The 17,116-nt window shown below is 39.9% G+C and overlaps 1 protein-coding gene across 5 annotated transcripts in view; it reads right to left on the bottom strand.

The window, feature by feature from the left end:
• Window positions 1–17,116, bottom strand: part of DNAH12 (dynein axonemal heavy chain 12) — a 150,242-nt gene that overhangs the window by 10,610 nt on the left and 122,516 nt on the right. For 4 of the 5 annotated variants that reach the window (XM_037019334.2, XM_037019335.2, XM_037019337.2 and 1 more), the window contains 11 exons: window positions 15,546–15,718; window positions 13,441–13,581; window positions 12,052–12,210; window positions 11,545–11,689; window positions 9,348–9,498; window positions 8,896–9,149; window positions 8,550–8,690; window positions 4,375–4,512; window positions 2,052–2,285; window positions 1,586–1,774; window positions 185–288 (listed from right to left, as the gene is read on the bottom strand). In XM_037019334.2, the coding sequence (XP_036875229.2) occupies window positions 185–288; window positions 1,586–1,774; window positions 2,052–2,285; window positions 4,375–4,512; window positions 8,550–8,690; window positions 8,896–9,149; window positions 9,348–9,498; window positions 11,545–11,689; window positions 12,052–12,210; window positions 13,441–13,581; window positions 15,546–15,718 (1,829 nt within the window). The remainder of the gene's footprint in view (window positions 1–184; window positions 289–1,585; window positions 1,775–2,051; window positions 2,286–4,374; window positions 4,513–8,549; window positions 8,691–8,895; window positions 9,150–9,347; window positions 9,499–11,544; window positions 11,690–12,051; window positions 12,211–13,440; window positions 13,582–15,545; window positions 15,719–17,116) is intronic. The other variant, XM_037019336.2, reaches the window with a different exon arrangement.

The raw sequence follows: 17,116 nt of genomic DNA on the forward strand, positions 1-17,116 counted from the left end.
ATATCATAAAGGATATTCTCACTCTGGAGCAGAAGGTTATATAACTTTAAAAGGGGGAGGGGAATTCTAATGAAAGGACAGGTTTTGATAATTTTTTCTTAAGCTTTTAATTCAACATCAGTGTTTCCTTCCATCTACTTTGGTTGGTGGCCTTCTCAATTGCTAGGGAGATAGAGATACGTACTTGTTAAATCTTTCCATTTCTTGTACTAACACAGTATTCATGCTTTCTTCATATATCACAGGATACTTCAATAGTGCTGCTTCAATGTCAAAATCATTTGGTAACTAAGGGAACAGATTTTGAAGATCATGTGTTACTCTCAGAAAGGGTATTTTCATTCAGCTATAATATCAGTAACAGCTAATACTAGGCTGTTGCTGTGTGCTAGGCATTGTGCTAACTGCTCTTCATACATTATCTCATTTAATCCTTACCATACACTCTTAGGTGGCCATTGTTATCACCATTTTACAGATGAGGACAGTTAAGTACAGAGAGGTTAAGTAAGTGCCCAAGGGCACACAGCCAAAATGTGATCTGTTTAAATCCATGGGACTCTAACTCCAAAGCCCATGCTTTTTTACTACAGGATATAACATTTTGCATAAGACATATATTTCTGAAAAGTCGTATAATTTGCTTTGATAAATTTAATTTTGTTGTCCATTGACAAAACTTATTTACCAGTTCATAACTATTTTGTATTTATTTCCAATCAATTATCAATGGGCTCCAAATAGCTTAGCTTACCCCACTATCAAATAATGAATGTGTGAATGTAGCTGGGTTCCAGGGAGCAGGGAGAGGGGCCATCAAGTGACTGATTTCTATGAATCACCTCAGAGAGGCTTGAGAAGTGATGGAGGAGTATCTGAAAGCTATCCATGGGCATTCAAGGCAGACGGGCTATAGGCCAGGTTCTGCTCGTCAGAGTGCCTAACACTGAAATATGGAGATAATTATAGTCTTTACCCCAGTGGGGAATTGTGAAGGTCTGTGCTTGGGACCATAATCATCTGGAAGTTCCCTTAGTTGTTCTTTATTGAATTTAAGACACAGAACAAAGGAGAGAACAGTGAGTATTATTCCACGTTACTTAGTAGGGCTAAATACACTGGGGTGCAGTGTGAAAAACAGACAACTAACAGCGGGCAGCACCTAACGGGGCGCTGATCTCTCCTGGTGCCTCCTTGCCCAGCAAGGCAAGACTGAAAACCATTCACTCCTTGAACCAGCAAGTGCAGACCAGCAGCCTCCATTTAGTACAAGGAGGTCCATTATCTTTTAGAAATAACAACTAGTATGTTCATTAGCACCCCCACAGCTATCTAGTTACTAAGGACTTGCACTGTGCCCAGCATTATGCAAAGCACTTTAAATTCATGCTCTCCTTGATGTTCACAAGATCCTCAGACAATTGGTACTGTTACCACCACTTTGTAGACTGGGGAGCTAATGCCCAGAGAGGCACAGGATCTTACTCAAGGTCACGATGCTGCCGGATGGAGTTTCTGGACGGCCATTCCAGTACTGCTTTGATCACAGTAGGTTATGGGCGACCTATTCTAAGTGACACACTACCTTGTTGAGAATGTCCTTGGTCATTTCTAAGAGAATCTGGTCCGCACTTCCCGAAGAGCCAGTCTGTTTGGAGCCTCCCTGGGTGAGGAGCAAGGACTCAAAGAGAATTTTTGTTTGTTGAAGATCCTTGGAGATATCAACATTTTCATGTAATCCAAATATCTCAGGGTGTTGAGTAAATGGAAGTTTCTACCAGAAAATAGATTAAGCACACATCACATTTTCACTGGAGACATTAATTCATAAGGTAGATACATGCAGACCAAAAAGGGTTAAAAAGCAACAACTAAACATCAGACAACAGAGGAATCAAACTCTTCCAGTTTTCAGTAATCACTAGAAACAAAAGATTTTGAGAGTTGATTGACACCATAACGCTTTAACATTACAGGGGGACAGTTCACTCTGTGCTTTTAGAAAAAAAATTGCACTTAAATCTTGCCAAGTTTTCAGTGACATCAGTTACCTTAATGAATTCAATGTATTCATTGTAGGTGCCTTTGGGAGGCGCAAAATAGTTCCCACTGGGAGAAAACTTATAGTGAGGATTTTCAATTATGTGCAGGTTATAGAAGTCAGTCAGCAGGGTTAGGAGGAGACGCCTGTCCCAGTCATCTGTCACTCTTCCTCCATAGTTACACTCCCCAGTCAGGTAGGATATAGCTTCAAATGGAATTGTATCATATTCATTTATAAATAACTGAAACAAAGGAAAACCAAACCAGAAAAACCTTAAAGTCTTTCACTTCATTTCCATTTTAAGATGGCATTTAACATCTATCCGTCCTTCCATCCATCCATCATCTATCCATCCATCCATCATCCATCTACATAGAAGTGGACTGAAAGTATTATCATCATGGGCTGTCTTTGGATGGCTGGGATTGTTACTGTTTAATTTTAAATTACATTGCTTATCTGCATCTCTCCAGTTTTCTTTTTTTTTTTTAAATAAACACATATTGCTCCTATAATAAGAAAAATATTTAATTAACAAAAAGATGACACAAAGACTTTTTCATATGAATGTGGATAAACCTTATTTAGGGTATTGGTTGTCAATTAGGTGAAGTTTTGTCCCCTACAGGACATATGGCAATATCTGGGGACATTGCAAATTGTCACAACCATGGTGGCAGCTGGGGGTGCTACTGGCACCTAGTGGGTAAAGCCTGGGGTGTTGTTAAACACTGCACAGAACAACTGCCCACAGCAAAGAACTGTCTGGTCCCAAATGCCGGTAGGGTCAAGGCTAAGAACCAGGTGCCTGGTTTAGGGCACCGTTCACAGTGTGACAAAGACAAAGCAACCCCAAAGTTTAGTGCCAGAGCCTGGTTCACACAATATGGCACAGTTTCATTAATAGACAATACATATATTTCCTAGCTTCATTATTACTATAGCAACAATAGTAATAAAAACAACTATTTGAATAGCTGTTATAGAGTCTTATTCATCTCACAGTAACTCTGTAGAGGAGGAAACTGCGTATGGGAAATGTGAAATAATACAAAGGCCTGAATTTATTTCTTCCAGTTCAAGATCCCACACTTTTCCTAATGTGGGAATTTGGGGTAGTATTATGTTTTGGGGTGGGTTAAGTTACTAGGTGAGAGCTGTCCCTGCTCCTGAAGGTTACCTAACAGTGCAGGAATTGCAACTGAAATGGTGCAGTTAAGATAAAAATATTTCTAAGTTAAAAGAAGGCCTTAACTCTTTGAGCTTCCCATGTTCTCAGGAGGAAGAGAAGTGTCAAGAGATATGAATGGGAGGCAGAGAGGGCAGGTCATCTTTTGGGGGAAATAAGTTATTTGTGAAAGAGGAAAGTTTCTCCCTTTCTTCTCTTTGAGGGAAGGGAAAGGTATGTTCAACTGGGACCCCTCCCCCACCAAAACTGAAAGACACCCCGAGAGAAACTCCTGTTAAATTTGTGGCACATGTAAGAAGGAGGCTAACAGCTTATTCCCTGGTTGTCTAGCTGCTTAGCCTCAGTTCGCTGATTTGCCCCTTTGGAGGCAAAAGGCAGCCTGCTGGTATGAGCGGGTGGGGATGGTTTAAAGATGATCCCCTCTCAAGCTCCCAGTTCCTGAAGAAACAAAACATGGATCCGACTGTGCCTGCAGGATCCAGTGCTGTGGCCAGAAAGGTGGATGATACAGAGGCTGTAAGCAGGGGCCTGGCCAGAAGGTGGCAAATTCTCTACTGACTGCTCATCTGCAGTAGGAGGGTTCCAGCAAAACGTTCTGCAAGCTTAGGCTGTATGTACCAACTAAATTGGTCTCAAAAAACAATGTTTAAAACCAATGTCTTTTCATCATGTAATTATAATCCCATAAGCACCAACTGCTTGGTGATACCCTTTCCATAAATTCCTTTTCTACTTAAAGTAGCCTGTTTCTGTTGATGAGAGAGCTAAATTGTAGATGCGGCTGCCTGGAGAAAGAGAATGGTGAGCAGCTACACAAAGCTGGTCCTGCAGGAAGACAGAACCAGGGGCCTTGAGGACAACACTTTGGCGGAGCCAACCAGTGCCAGGGCCTGTCCTCCTTCTGCACCTCTTTTTTAAGTGCGATAATAAATTTCACTGTGGTTCGAGCCGGTTTGAATTGGGTTTTCCATTACTTGCAGCAGGAAAAAATCCAGATGGAGACCATGTTTCATAAACTGCAGTTACAATGATTACCTTAGTAACGCTGGGAGAACTGAGTTCACTGTTCCAAGCAAGGGGAATTGCCTGGGGCCCGGCATACACCGGCCCTCCGTCTGTGTTAATGCTGTCCTAATCCTACCTGTAGCTGCCGAATGCTGATGCGTAAATCTGATTCATTAAATCCATATGGAATATTCCAACCGAGAGGACCAAACTTCTTTCTCTCTTGCACAAGTGCATGAAAAAAACAAACTCCAAACAGCAGCTTCTCCCATGCCTTTAATATAAAAATGGCACAAGACGAAGAATAATCTAAGCAGATTTCCATTCAGTAAAATAAGGGGAATCAGGATCTTTTCCATTATAAGAGTCTATGATCATATATCTCCAAAAACTTCTATTTAAGAAAGGCACACTATCTAAAACAATGCTTACTATCTATAGTATTCATCTTACAACTCCAAAGCTACACAAACGGTAATATTAAAGTGTATTCAAATGTAATAATTCTACTATGTACCAAAGTACTGACTTAAATAATGCTTTGACATTGTTCATTGATATTTATAACTTCAGTACTTAAAGGTCATCCTGTAGTCTCACTGGCACATGCTTGAGATTACAAGTGCACAAGGATAATTAATCATTATGGAAGGAATAAATGCCAACATCAAGTTCCTGACTGTGACTCTTCATTTGGGGGTGACCTTTAAAGCCATTGTTTATTTACTTTGCCCATGGCATGTCCGTATGTGTGACATGTGTATCACGTGGGCCTCTCACTAAGCCTGTGTCTGTGCGCTGGAGGATGGCCACCCATCTCTGAGGCCCCCCCACTCCAAGTAAATTTGAAATTTCAAGTATGCTACATGGCATGTGTTTCAAGTTAGACCATCTCTAACATAACTCCAAATGCATAACAATCCATCCAGCTACTTTCATGTGACATAGAATTGTTTTCTGTAATATTAAAATGCAAGTACAACATAGCTTTACTGAAGACTTGTATTCTTGAAATGTTGTAGATAAATCAAAATGTATTTTAAACATCCTGGATGAATACTGTGGTGATATTTAATATGGGACAAACTTTTTGGCAATGAGATCAATAACCTAATTTACATATACTTCCCACATATTTTCATGTAATGGGTCATCTTGAGGTAATTATTCCTCTACATTTTTTGTCTGTGCTTGTGAGCCAGTTAGATTTCTCCTGTGGTATCACAGAAACCTTAGGAACAGAAGATTTGTGCTAGAGATGAGATGCTGGCAGCCTGAGTCTGAAAGAGCTGTGGCTGAGATTGGATGTGGGCTGCAGAGATGGGACGGGGACACCACAGGAACTTGCCACAGTCTTGTTATCTAGATTTTCTAAAAAACTGAACACCCTTAAACATTGTAAGAAAAAAATAAAGACGTTTAAGCCTTCTCTGAAGGCACGTATTTCTCCCCTAATAACTGTTTTTTCCAGCTAACTGCTGAATTCTGTCCTGCAGGGCCCCTTTTGTGACTCCAGGATGCTGCCTTCTCTGCCTCCAGATCACTGCCACTTGCTTTGCTTTTTCTTGCAGTGGTTTGTGTTGACTCACCCAGACTCCTTAGCAAGACATGAAGATCTTCACTCTTGCCCCGATATTCTTCCCTGCTATTTCCTACCAGTCTAGCCAAAATGGGCTATTCACGCTCTTTCCACATCCTTGTCATCATTCCGTGCCTGCAGGCACACTTTCTGTGCCTACTTCAAACATTACTTCCTCCGTGAAGCTTCTCTCAACTTGGCCAAGAGTTAAATCACACACAAGTGGGAAGAGACGGAATGAACTGGGTACCAAATTCCGCCGCTGACACTGCTGAGCTGCATGACCTCGGTGATTGACTTGATTTACCCGAGCCTCAGTAAACAAAGTTGTAATTAGAACACAAGGTTGTGATAATAAGACCCACATTACAGGGCTGTTGTATGGCTTGTATACTTAAGCTACGTGGAATCTGCTGGTGCTCAATAGATGCTTGTTCCCTTCCTCGCTGCCTCTCTTCTTTCTCTGTCCTATGTCCCATAGGTCATAATACTATCAAGGCAGTGGTTCCCAACCTAGCTGACATTTTAATTTCTTTTGTTACCTGTTTATTTATGTGTACAGTTCTTGAGCTCCACTTTGGACAAGCCCCCCAGACTCACAAGCCTCCCAGGGCTCTCCTTGCATAGGTTTCCCTGGACTAGAATGTAAGTGCTACGAAAACAGAGATTTTTGTATGTTTGTATCTTTTATATGGTCATGTGTTCATTGCCATATTACCAGTTCCACAAGAGTGTCTTCTGCCTCATAAGTGCTCAAGAAATATCTATTGACTAAATGAGTAGAAGGATGTAGGTACAGAAATGTGTCCCTGTGCTAAGGAAAACACAACTGAGTACAGGGGACAGATGTGTAAACGGAAAACTAATACTGTTCCTAAATAACTCAAATGCTCATGATGTCAATTTGCCTGATTTACAGAGATCATATTCACTTTGAATCGCCAAATGATGACAGTCTGATTAGTGCCGGCCCCAGGGTCTTAAGTTTGCCTTTTCAAAGGGCTCCCCAGCTATTTCTGGTAGCCTCCAAAGAAATTCCATGTGTGCCTATAAACCAGCCACATACAGAAATCCTGTGGCAATGGCTCCCAAAGTGTGCTTCAGGAAGATCAGCATCTCTGGAGAATGTGCTAGAACCATACATTTTAAGCCCAACTCCAGACAGACTAAATTAGAAACTCTGGCAGTAGAGAGCCCAGCCAGATAAACAGGAAGCACAGGGAGAACTGCAGTCCAGGGCATTTCACTCTTTCTTCTCTCCCCCACCAGTTCCCATTTGCTTTTACTACCAGAGAAGCTGCCTGGCGCAGCCTTACCCTTTGCCACTGTTCACTGAAATGGTGACACGAGGCAAAGGTGCTGCCTTTGAATGGTTCACAGACCCCAATACTGAGGGTGCCAATGTTGCTTGCTCCCTATTCTAACACAGAAGGAGGACAGTGCTGCTTCTCCAACTCAGTGCCATGCTTTACTTGGATCATCTGAGCCCCAAAGCACCTCTGCTTTCGTTAAGAATCTTTTAAAGTTCCCTTCTCTGCTTCTAGCTCTTGCTCCTCTAATTGCAGGAGCTCGAACCCTGGATGGCGATCAGGCATCATACCATCCTCTCCATTCTACTACTCTCTCTTTCTAGCTAAAACCACCAAATAGCCCCCTTTCTCCCGGAGTTACAAACAAAACTATTGCTCAGAACTAGGGGCACAAGGAAAGTATCACTAAGCTGAGAGAACTGGGCTGGTTTCCAGAATTCAATCCTTTATCTTCAAAATCATTCTTTTTCTGGCTCAAATAGGCAAACAGGATAAAAAGCACGTGTTGGAGGTGAGGGCAGGGGGTGATTTTCCCTTGACACCGATATTTCATCCATATGGGGAGACCTCAGTTAATATAACCCCTGGATTTCTCCAGCCTTGTACACACTCAGTGCAGGAGAGGGGAGTGACTAACAATGGTAAATTTGGGAAAAGGTAACCCAGTATGCTTTGCTCAGCTCCTCCCTTTTCTCTCTTAGAGGTGAGCTTCCTGCAGAGTTAGTTTTCCTCTGTTTCTTTGAGTGGATAAATATACTTAATTCTGGGTTCAGTAATATGAAGCCCATTTGTTCACAGACATAAACTATACTTTCCAATCTAGTCTAAATGCATAATTAAGGTTATAATTTGGTTCTCTTATGTTCATACTATTTCCCTTTACTTAATTGGTAAGAATTTTGGCAAGGAATGCTATTTATTGGGCCTTCTCAAGTCCCAACATCATGTACAAAACTGTTTTACATGGATACACTGAAAGACAGTATAAATATGTCAGACATTATCAGTAGAATTTCAGTTCCATGAAGGCAGATTTTTTTGTTTTTTTGCAAGAAGGCAGTCTATTTTATTCTCACTGCTTTATGTCTAGTACCTAGAAGAGTGCCAACACACTTACTTGTTGAAAGAATGAATAAATGATATGGAAATAGACTGCTTCTCTTGGGTTTTAATCAAACACACCATTGGTCTTTGGTTTACAAGCTAAGGTACATTCATTCATTCATTCAAAAAATATACAGTTGGATGTCTACTCTGTGGGAAGTAGAACACAAACTTAGGGGAATAAAATGTTGAACAAAGAGAGGGACAATTTCTGTCTTCTCAAGAAATGCCTAAAGTTTAACATAATTAAATAGATTATTTAATTTCCATATTTTCTCATATAAAAACATTTTAAAAGTTACAGAGGCTGACAATTACCAGCTCCTTTCCTTGGCATCCATGGAAAAACTGAAGATCAGAAACTGGATCAGTGAGATATGATTGGAGGAGATTTAGCCGAAGACCCGTGGGAGGTTCGTTAGTCATTTTTACTCCATTCTGCAGAATTGTTACTGGGAACTAATGCAAAATAAACAGAGCATTACTCAAGACAACCAGCTCCAGTCCTAAAAAATGCATATACTACTGGGTTAAAAATAGATATTAACAGCTTAACAGAGGACCCCAGAAATATTTTTAAAACATCTTAGAATTAAGCGTATCTGTCACACAGTGTGACAGATAACTAACTAAATATACTGAGCTCCATAGGAAATATACATACTTTGGGAGATGGATAACTGGTGAGCCAAAGCCTAAAAGATGAGTTACAGACTTCAGGGGTAAAATCTTCACACATCTTCTCCAACACGGGCATCCAGGACACAGCGAGGTGACAGTTCTGTAAGCAGACCCAGGTTCCTTCTTCTACTGCTGATTTAATCATTTTTGCTGCGATTGGTCCCTGTCCTTGTCCCAGTGAAATAGCTTGAAATTTATTTCCACACATAGCTTTATCATTTGCAAATTTCAGCAGGCCTAAGAGGGTACAAAAAAATGGTTTCCCTGCTTACTCTATTAATTTTAAACTATGCCTTACGTTTCAGGGAATGGGTATTTAATTGTGGGAAGTTCAAGTTACCTTTCCTTTATAAATACCAGATTTACAATCAAATAGGAGATGGAATTGAGCATGATGATTTATAACTTCTTAAAACTTTGCATATAGACACTTACTGGCCATGGGATCTGCTCCTGGAGACAGCACAAAAATTAAGGGAATGGTGCAATTTGAATCCAAGTAACTCTTTGTCAAATCAAAGGGTGGAGGCTCTACAAACTTTTTCCCTAGTTTGTCAGTTACATAATTCGTTATAGCTGGAGTTATCTGTTAAAGAGGAAGAGGATATGATCTTTAGAGAAATTCTTATTTCACATAACTTTGATTATTACTGAAAAGCAGCAAGAGTAAAAATGGGCCTAATGGCCAAGAAAAGCATGCAGCACACCAGAGACAAAGTGTGAATGTCCCTCATACATAAAATGTGGCTATAAATTGATGGGACAAGACTAACCATCTGAAAGAAAAATGGGCGAAGAACATAAACAGTTTATAGAAAATGAAACCAAAATGGTCTTAAACATATGAAAAGATGTTCAGCCTTATTCAGTACAGCAGAGACTGCAAACTGGCCCCCTTGTCTCCTTCTAGTCATAGAGCCCCAAATTTCCCCAGCCTTTTTGGCTTGGGTAGTTACATGTGGCCTTGTGACTAAGTTTTGGCCAAAGAGATTCAAGTAGACATTTTGTAGGGAGCTTCCAGATCCTGTCTTTATAAGTAAACTGCCTTCAACAATCTTCAACAGACGTGGGGTTCATGAACCAGCTTCTGTCTTGCTGATGACGACCATGCCCTAGGGCACCTTTCTCTTAGGCTAGCAGGAGAGACGGAACTTGAATCTCCCAGTGATCTCACAACCAGAGCTGCCCTGCCTGCCCTCAAGCGTTTGCTTTAGGCTGTTAGGAGAGAGAGAAATTAACATCCATTTCATTTAAGCTGTTGTATTTGCGGTCTCTGTCACAGCAGCTCAGTTTCTACAAAAACACTCAAAATAAAAACATAAATTATAACTATATTTAGATACCAGTTTTCACCTATCACATTGTTATATATATATAAATGGGACAGAAATAGCCTCTGTGTGTTGACCCCTAGATTGTTTATTATTTCTTCACAGCAGGATGAAATCTGTTAGCACTAAAGCCTACTGGCACCAAACTCAAATTTTTACACTTTCAGTTGTTCTAAACACAGCCCAAATAAGCAGCACTTGGCCATTTAGAGCCTGCCTGCTTTGCAGTAACTGCTAGCCATCAATAAGATAAGCCCCAGCACAGAAGACCTCAAGCCTCCAGGGCTCCGACCCAGAGACTCGTGCCACAGTGCTGCTGAGCAACACCACCTCAACACCACCTAGGCACCCGCTCCCTTGCGAGTTCTCTCCCCCTGGACCCGCGGCCTCCCCCATCTAGCAGGAAGCTTATCAAAGCAACATCCAGGATCACACCTGTGTGCTGCCGCCTCCTCCTGGTCACATCCTTTTCCTCAGTCAGCCCCGAAATTCCTGAAATGCCCTGCAAGGACCGGCAAAGATCCAAAATTTGGCCAACTACTGTGTAGGCAAAAGTTGCAGTAAACAGACATTCTCATACACTGCCAGAGAAGAGTAAGCTGGGTAACTGTCATGGAAGGCAACTTGGCAATATCTATGAAGTTACAAATGGGCAGACCCACGGACCCAGCAATCCAAACATTACTGGGCATGCCAAGAAGCAGGAAAATATAATCCGTAAAAAACTCAGTCAATAGAAATAGATCCAGAAATGATAGAATTAGCCATCAAGGATTTAAAAACAAGTGTTATAACTGTTCAAGTATTTAAAGGGAAACATGAACAGAAGGAGAAATAGAATACCTAAAAAGCACCAAGTGAATGAAGTTTCTGAACATCAAATATATAACAACTGAAACAAAAAATTAACTGGATGGGATTAATAGCAGACTGGACACTATAAATAGAAATCAGCAGACTTAGAGATAGTAACAGAAGCTATGCAGACTGAAGCCTGGGGACACAGAGGATTATAAAATAATTAACAGGATATCAGTCATGTTAATTATATCAGATGGTATAATATCAAGCAGTGTAATGTATATTTAACTGGAATCATGGGTGGGATAGCAAAGAATATTTGAATAATGCCCAAAATTTTTCCCAAATTTAGGGAAACTCTATACTTACAGATCCAGGGAGATCAATGAACCCTTCTGAGCATCTGAAATGAGGGTAAGGAACCAAATAACAGCTGAAGGCCTAGAATTTCATAAATGGCAGAATATCTGGGTTCCAAACAGAACACATTTGTCTTTTACCTTATCAGGTCTTAAGCAACGAAGAATTATTATTTTCTGCAGTTCATTTAGCCTCTTATCCATTGGTGCTGGAAATTTAGCATTGTGTGGCTCTTTACTGTCATAGATTTCCCGCCATTCCGTTATATAGTCACAAAAATGTTGCCTAATGGAAAAAAAGCTTAATAACTAACTATTCTTTCATTGGAAAAAAATTTTTTTTATTAAGGTATCATTGATATACAATCTTATGAAGGTTTCACACAAGCAACACTGTGGTTACTACAGTCACCCATATTACCAAGTACCCCACATACTCCACTACAGTCACTGTCCATCAGCGTAGTAAGATGCCAGAGAGTCACTACTTGTCTTTTCTGTGCTATACTGCCTTCATTGGAAAAATTTTTTAAAGAGGTTTCTGAACAAAGAGATGAACCAAGACAGCTAAAGAACTGCTTAAGACTCACTAGATTATAAATTTACCCATCACCATTCAATGCTAAGGCATCAAGTTTAAGCAATTACCTGAGTCCTTTGAAGGCAGGAAATTCACTTGCACGACAAATTTCCTCCCAGCTTTTATCCTGTAGCCAAGATGGATCAGGATTTTTCTCAGCACTCTTAAGACTTACTCCTCCAGTTAAAAGAAACATCAGTTCCTGGTATTCTATTTCTTTCTTTGCCCTGTATTCCCAAAATAAGAACGGTTATAAATTGTTGATCTTAAAACTGAATGAAGTCAATTTCTGCTTCTATCGCTTGGACAAATATAATCAGGACTGACTTATACTACTGCTATAAACAACTAGAAAACCAGACAAAACGAAAGAAACAATTGTTTTTGGAAATTATACAATAGCCAGTGCAGGACTGCAGTCTCTGAAAAAAGGAAGACAAGGTGATCCCTATGTTTGCCTCAGCGACCAACTTTGCAGGCATTTTCCAGATTCAAAATCAGAATTTGGTAGTATTGCTGAGTGGAAGAGTCAGAGAGCAGAGTTAAGGAAGGCTGAGCTGGCTGGAGTTTGTGGGCAGAATACCAGAGGGGAGGGAGTTGCATGGAAAAGGAGCTCCAGAAATCTGCATAGATATCCTCTTGATTCTAGTGCTAAATGCTAAGTCATATATAGGTGGGGGTAAAACTCCAGGATGCGACACAAAGAATATCTGGGGAGCTGAAACCGAGCAGCTACCAGACCGCACAGGACTAGAGATAGACCTTCTTGACTGCTAGGGTTGAATGCTGACAAGGACGTGGAGCAACAGGAACTCTCATTCATTGGTGGTAGAAGGCAAAATGGCACAGTTACTTTGGAAGACAGTTTCTTGCAAAACTAAACATACTCTTATCACGTGATCCAGCAATTACACTCTTTGGTACTTAATCAAGTAAGTTGAAAAGTTAGGTGCACACAAAAGTGTGCACACAAAAGCCTACACACAAATGCTTATAGCAGTTTTATTCATAATATTCAAAACTGGGAAGAAACCAAGATGTCCTTCAGTAGGTGAACAGATAAATAAACTGTGGCACATCCAGACAATGGAATATTATTCACTGCTAAAAAGAAATGAGCCATCAAACTGAGAAGACATGAAGGACCTTACACACGTATTAAGTGAAAGAAGGCAATGTGAGAGGCTCTATTTCTTGATCTGGGTGTTGGTTATATAGATCTTTGCTTTGTAAGAATGTGTTGAACTGTATGTGAATATTTTGTGAACTTTTCTGTGTGATTTAAATTTTAAAAATCAAATCAAAACACCAATGCTATCACAGAAGAATGCACAAGTAAAATCATGAATTAAGCAGAGCAGAAACATGATATCCTTTTGTGAGAAGCCATCTTTATCAATTAGATTTTCCAGGCAGCTTTTAAAAATAAACAAATTAAGAAAAAGCAATTAACTTACAGAAGAAGATTGGCACATAGTAAAAAGGAAAACAACAGCTTGTCCTTCTCAAATAGTGATCGGCATATGTTACAATATAAGTTGTATGTGAAATGGTCATTTAAATATCGTAGGCGCTTTTCCAGGATTTTGGATTTGTTACTAAAAGGTTAAAGAAAAGAAAAATATATTGAGCCAAACAAAACTAAGAAAAAATAAGCACCATATGAATTAACATGTAAGCTGCTTTTATTTTATCAAAGTACCTGCTGTTAAAAATGTGAAACCACAAATGCACACATAAGTGCATATAAAACCAGTGAAATCTGAGTAAGTTCAGTGAATTGCACCCATGTGAATTCTCTAGTTGTGATCCTGTACTATAGTTATGCAAAGATATTGCCACTGGAGAAACAGGGTGGAGAGTACATGAGACCTCCCTGGACAGTTTTTTATGTGTTCAACTTCTTATAAATCTATACATTAAAAACAGGGCATAATTCCATGAGAAAATGAAATATGGCTTATATCAACTCTGTATTTTAAAAATTCTAAGTTTCTTATTGTACTCCAACATTCTTAAAATGACAAAATTGCAGAAATGGGGAACAGATCAGGGATTGCCAAGTGTAAGGGAGAAGGAGGTGGAGGGAGGGAGTAGGTGTGGCTGCAGGACAACACGGGGAGCCTTGTGGGGATGGAGGTGTTGTGTGTCTTGACTATATCAACACCAATATCCTGGCTGTGAGACTGTACTGCAGGTTTTCAAGATGTCATCACCAGGGCAACTGGGTAACAAGGATGCAGGATCACTGTATTATTTCTTAAAATTGCATATGGACTTACACTTATCTCAAAATGAGAAGTTTTTTTAAAGGTAATACTTGGTCTTGTGGGACTGGGTTAGAAAAATAGGGGGTACTGATAATTCTCTACACAGAGCTTTCTGTAGAGGACTTGTTTTTAGAATTGTATGAATGGCCTATATGCTTAAAAATATAGTAACATTAAAATCAACAAGGATGAGGGGAAAACTCTAAAGTGAAATACAAAAATAAACAAATGAACCTAGCTGTATTTCATATGAGTAACAGCACAACACCGAAGGTGTGTGTCGGTGGGGAAACTAACTCAAGTATTTCCGAATAGCTTTTTGTATCCAAAACCAAAAAGACTGCCTGTGTGGACTGCACTCAGTTCTCTTCAGCATATACCCAGGAATTGCTGGCTATGGCAGAATTACTGGATCCTATGGCAAACCTCCAAAATGTTCCCAAAGTTACTGCCCTGTTTCACAACCCCACCAGCAACACACGCGGGTTCTGAGGACATCACTCTCGTGAACACTTGTTATTGACAACGCTATCATGTGGTTTGTGTAAATTCAAATTCCAAATCCTAACTGGGAACACTTAGGCATTTCACTCCCTCAGGAGAGATCGTTCTACCAAGAGCCCATGCAGAACACACACGGAAGCCTCAAACTGTATTTTTATTCTACTTAACAAGTACAACAGTAGTAAATACCAGACATTGTTATCATACTTCACACATATTATCTTTTTAGATTTCTCTTAACAACTCCAAACGGTAGGTTCTATCATCCCTGTTTGAAAGATAAGGAAAATTGAGGCAATTCCAGCAAGGTGCACAGACTTGCCTGTGTTCATGTAGCTAATGTGGGAGAGAACTGAGGTTTAACCCCGCCCTCCAGGCTGACTCCCAAGTCTGTGTACATTAATTGATGAAAGCGAAAATACCTCGCAGATTATTAGAAATGTGGGACTGAAGTACATAGGAATTACTAGACACCTCAAGTCTGGAGAAAGAGATACTGGAGTTGCCAACAAAGTTAAGTCATGCGTATTTTTGAAATAATTAAGAGAAAGGCAGGGAAGAGAACCAAAGCTAATCCCTCTATCCCTAAATCTTGAGTAGGAGTAAAACAAAACTTAAAATAGGAAGGAGGCTTTCTTTTCTTTCTTTCTTTTTCTTTCTGTGTTTTTAAATGTTTGACAATGAATACACATTATGTATGTAATGAGAAAAAAAGTTACGTATTTTTAAATGGAAAGGATGGTGAAAATCCAACCTAGAGAGGATGAATGAAGCTAGAGAAGGTTTACCTGTCGTGAATGGAGTTGATATAAAGGTTCACAAACCAGGTGAGAGAGTACTGGTACATGGGATCGATGTTAGCCAGGTCTGCGATACTGAAGAATAAAACTGATGAATGTTTAGCGATAGGTCTGTAGCCTTCTCGAGACTCTGCTAGTTTGAGTTCTGTTTTTTCTGCAATCTAGAGGAGAAAATTCAAGATAAAGGAATGGGAAATGGAAATGTGTCTTCATGATGTATTTTCCATATAATGAAGTTTATATTTAAAAAATACCCTCACCTCAATGACAAAATTACAGAAGCATAGTTTATAAGAAATTAAGAGCTTTATTTTGCCAAAAGCCAGAAAGGGAAAAAAGAAGGGAGAAAAGAACTAGGGAGGGAGGGAGGGAACAGGAAGAGAGGGAAGAAGGGAGGAAAAAAGAAAAAAAATGGCTTTACAGATTAAAGGTGTGATTTCTTATTTCGGAAATACCAGAGCCATCATCTTTGCTTAGTCGTCACCTGAATCTGACATTTGTCTATTACAGTCGCTCACCCTCTTTTACTTTAATATGTCAGAGAGAGGGGGAGGAAAAGGATAGAGATTAAGTGTGCATATGTGTGTGTGTAAGGTATCAACATGGAAACCAGGACCTGGCACAAAGTTTGGCACAGTAGATACTCAGAAATATATGCTGGCTGAGGGATTTATACATTAAGAAAATCTTTTTTCATCTAACTTCTCACATGTTTAACTTTTCTGGACTTCAGACCCAAAGAAAAAATTTTTCCAAGGTAACAGCTCTTCATGACAATTCAGTGTGATAGGCTGATAGCTACAGGGAAAATGTTTCGAGTGCTTTTCCACCCTGCTCTCCCTTCTCTGGGAATGCGATCCGCAGACTCTGCTGCAGCAGTGCACCTACGTACTCACGCGTATATTATGTATTTAAAAATAACATTACGCCTTATTTGCAGCTGATTCAACCAGATGATAGGGACAGACTTAGACCCAAGATAAGCTAATCAATTTCTCCCCAGAGAATCAGAACTTTCAGAGCCTCAAGTACTTGTTACTTGATTTTAGGTGGTAAGGGGCATCAGTGCTACACAGGCAATGGGTCCAGAGTTGGTTTCCATGTGCAAGATGAATGTATGAAGGACTCCATACAAAAGTTTTACATAAGCATTGGTCTTCAGAATGAGCAGAGAAGCCCCGATGAGGACTACACGACCTTAGAGAGAGGGGCAGAGACACAGTGTGGGGACGTCATGCTTCCCATTCATGCTTAAGGCTTGTATGTACTTCCTACAATTGAGAAAATATCCCATTGTAACTTTTTGATTTGAGTGTTCTGGTCCTTGTAAACAAGCTTTCCAAAAACCACATAAGTATAACCACAACTAAAATTAAGTGCTGAACCTTAATCTTAACTACAAATAAGTAAAACAAAGTTATCAGCAGTGAAAATTAATCACATTTTACACAGACAGCATAATCTTAGTATTCCCACTTAATCTGTTATTTAAACTTTGTTATAATAAAGTACTCTAACCAATAAATATTTTTCTCTGCTTTCCTCCCTGAGTCTTAATA

Source organism: Manis javanica, chromosome 3, assembly GCF_040802235.1.
Source record: "Manis javanica isolate MJ-LG chromosome 3, MJ_LKY, whole genome shotgun sequence".
Taxonomy (NCBI): domain Eukaryota; kingdom Metazoa; phylum Chordata; class Mammalia; order Pholidota; family Manidae; genus Manis; species Manis javanica.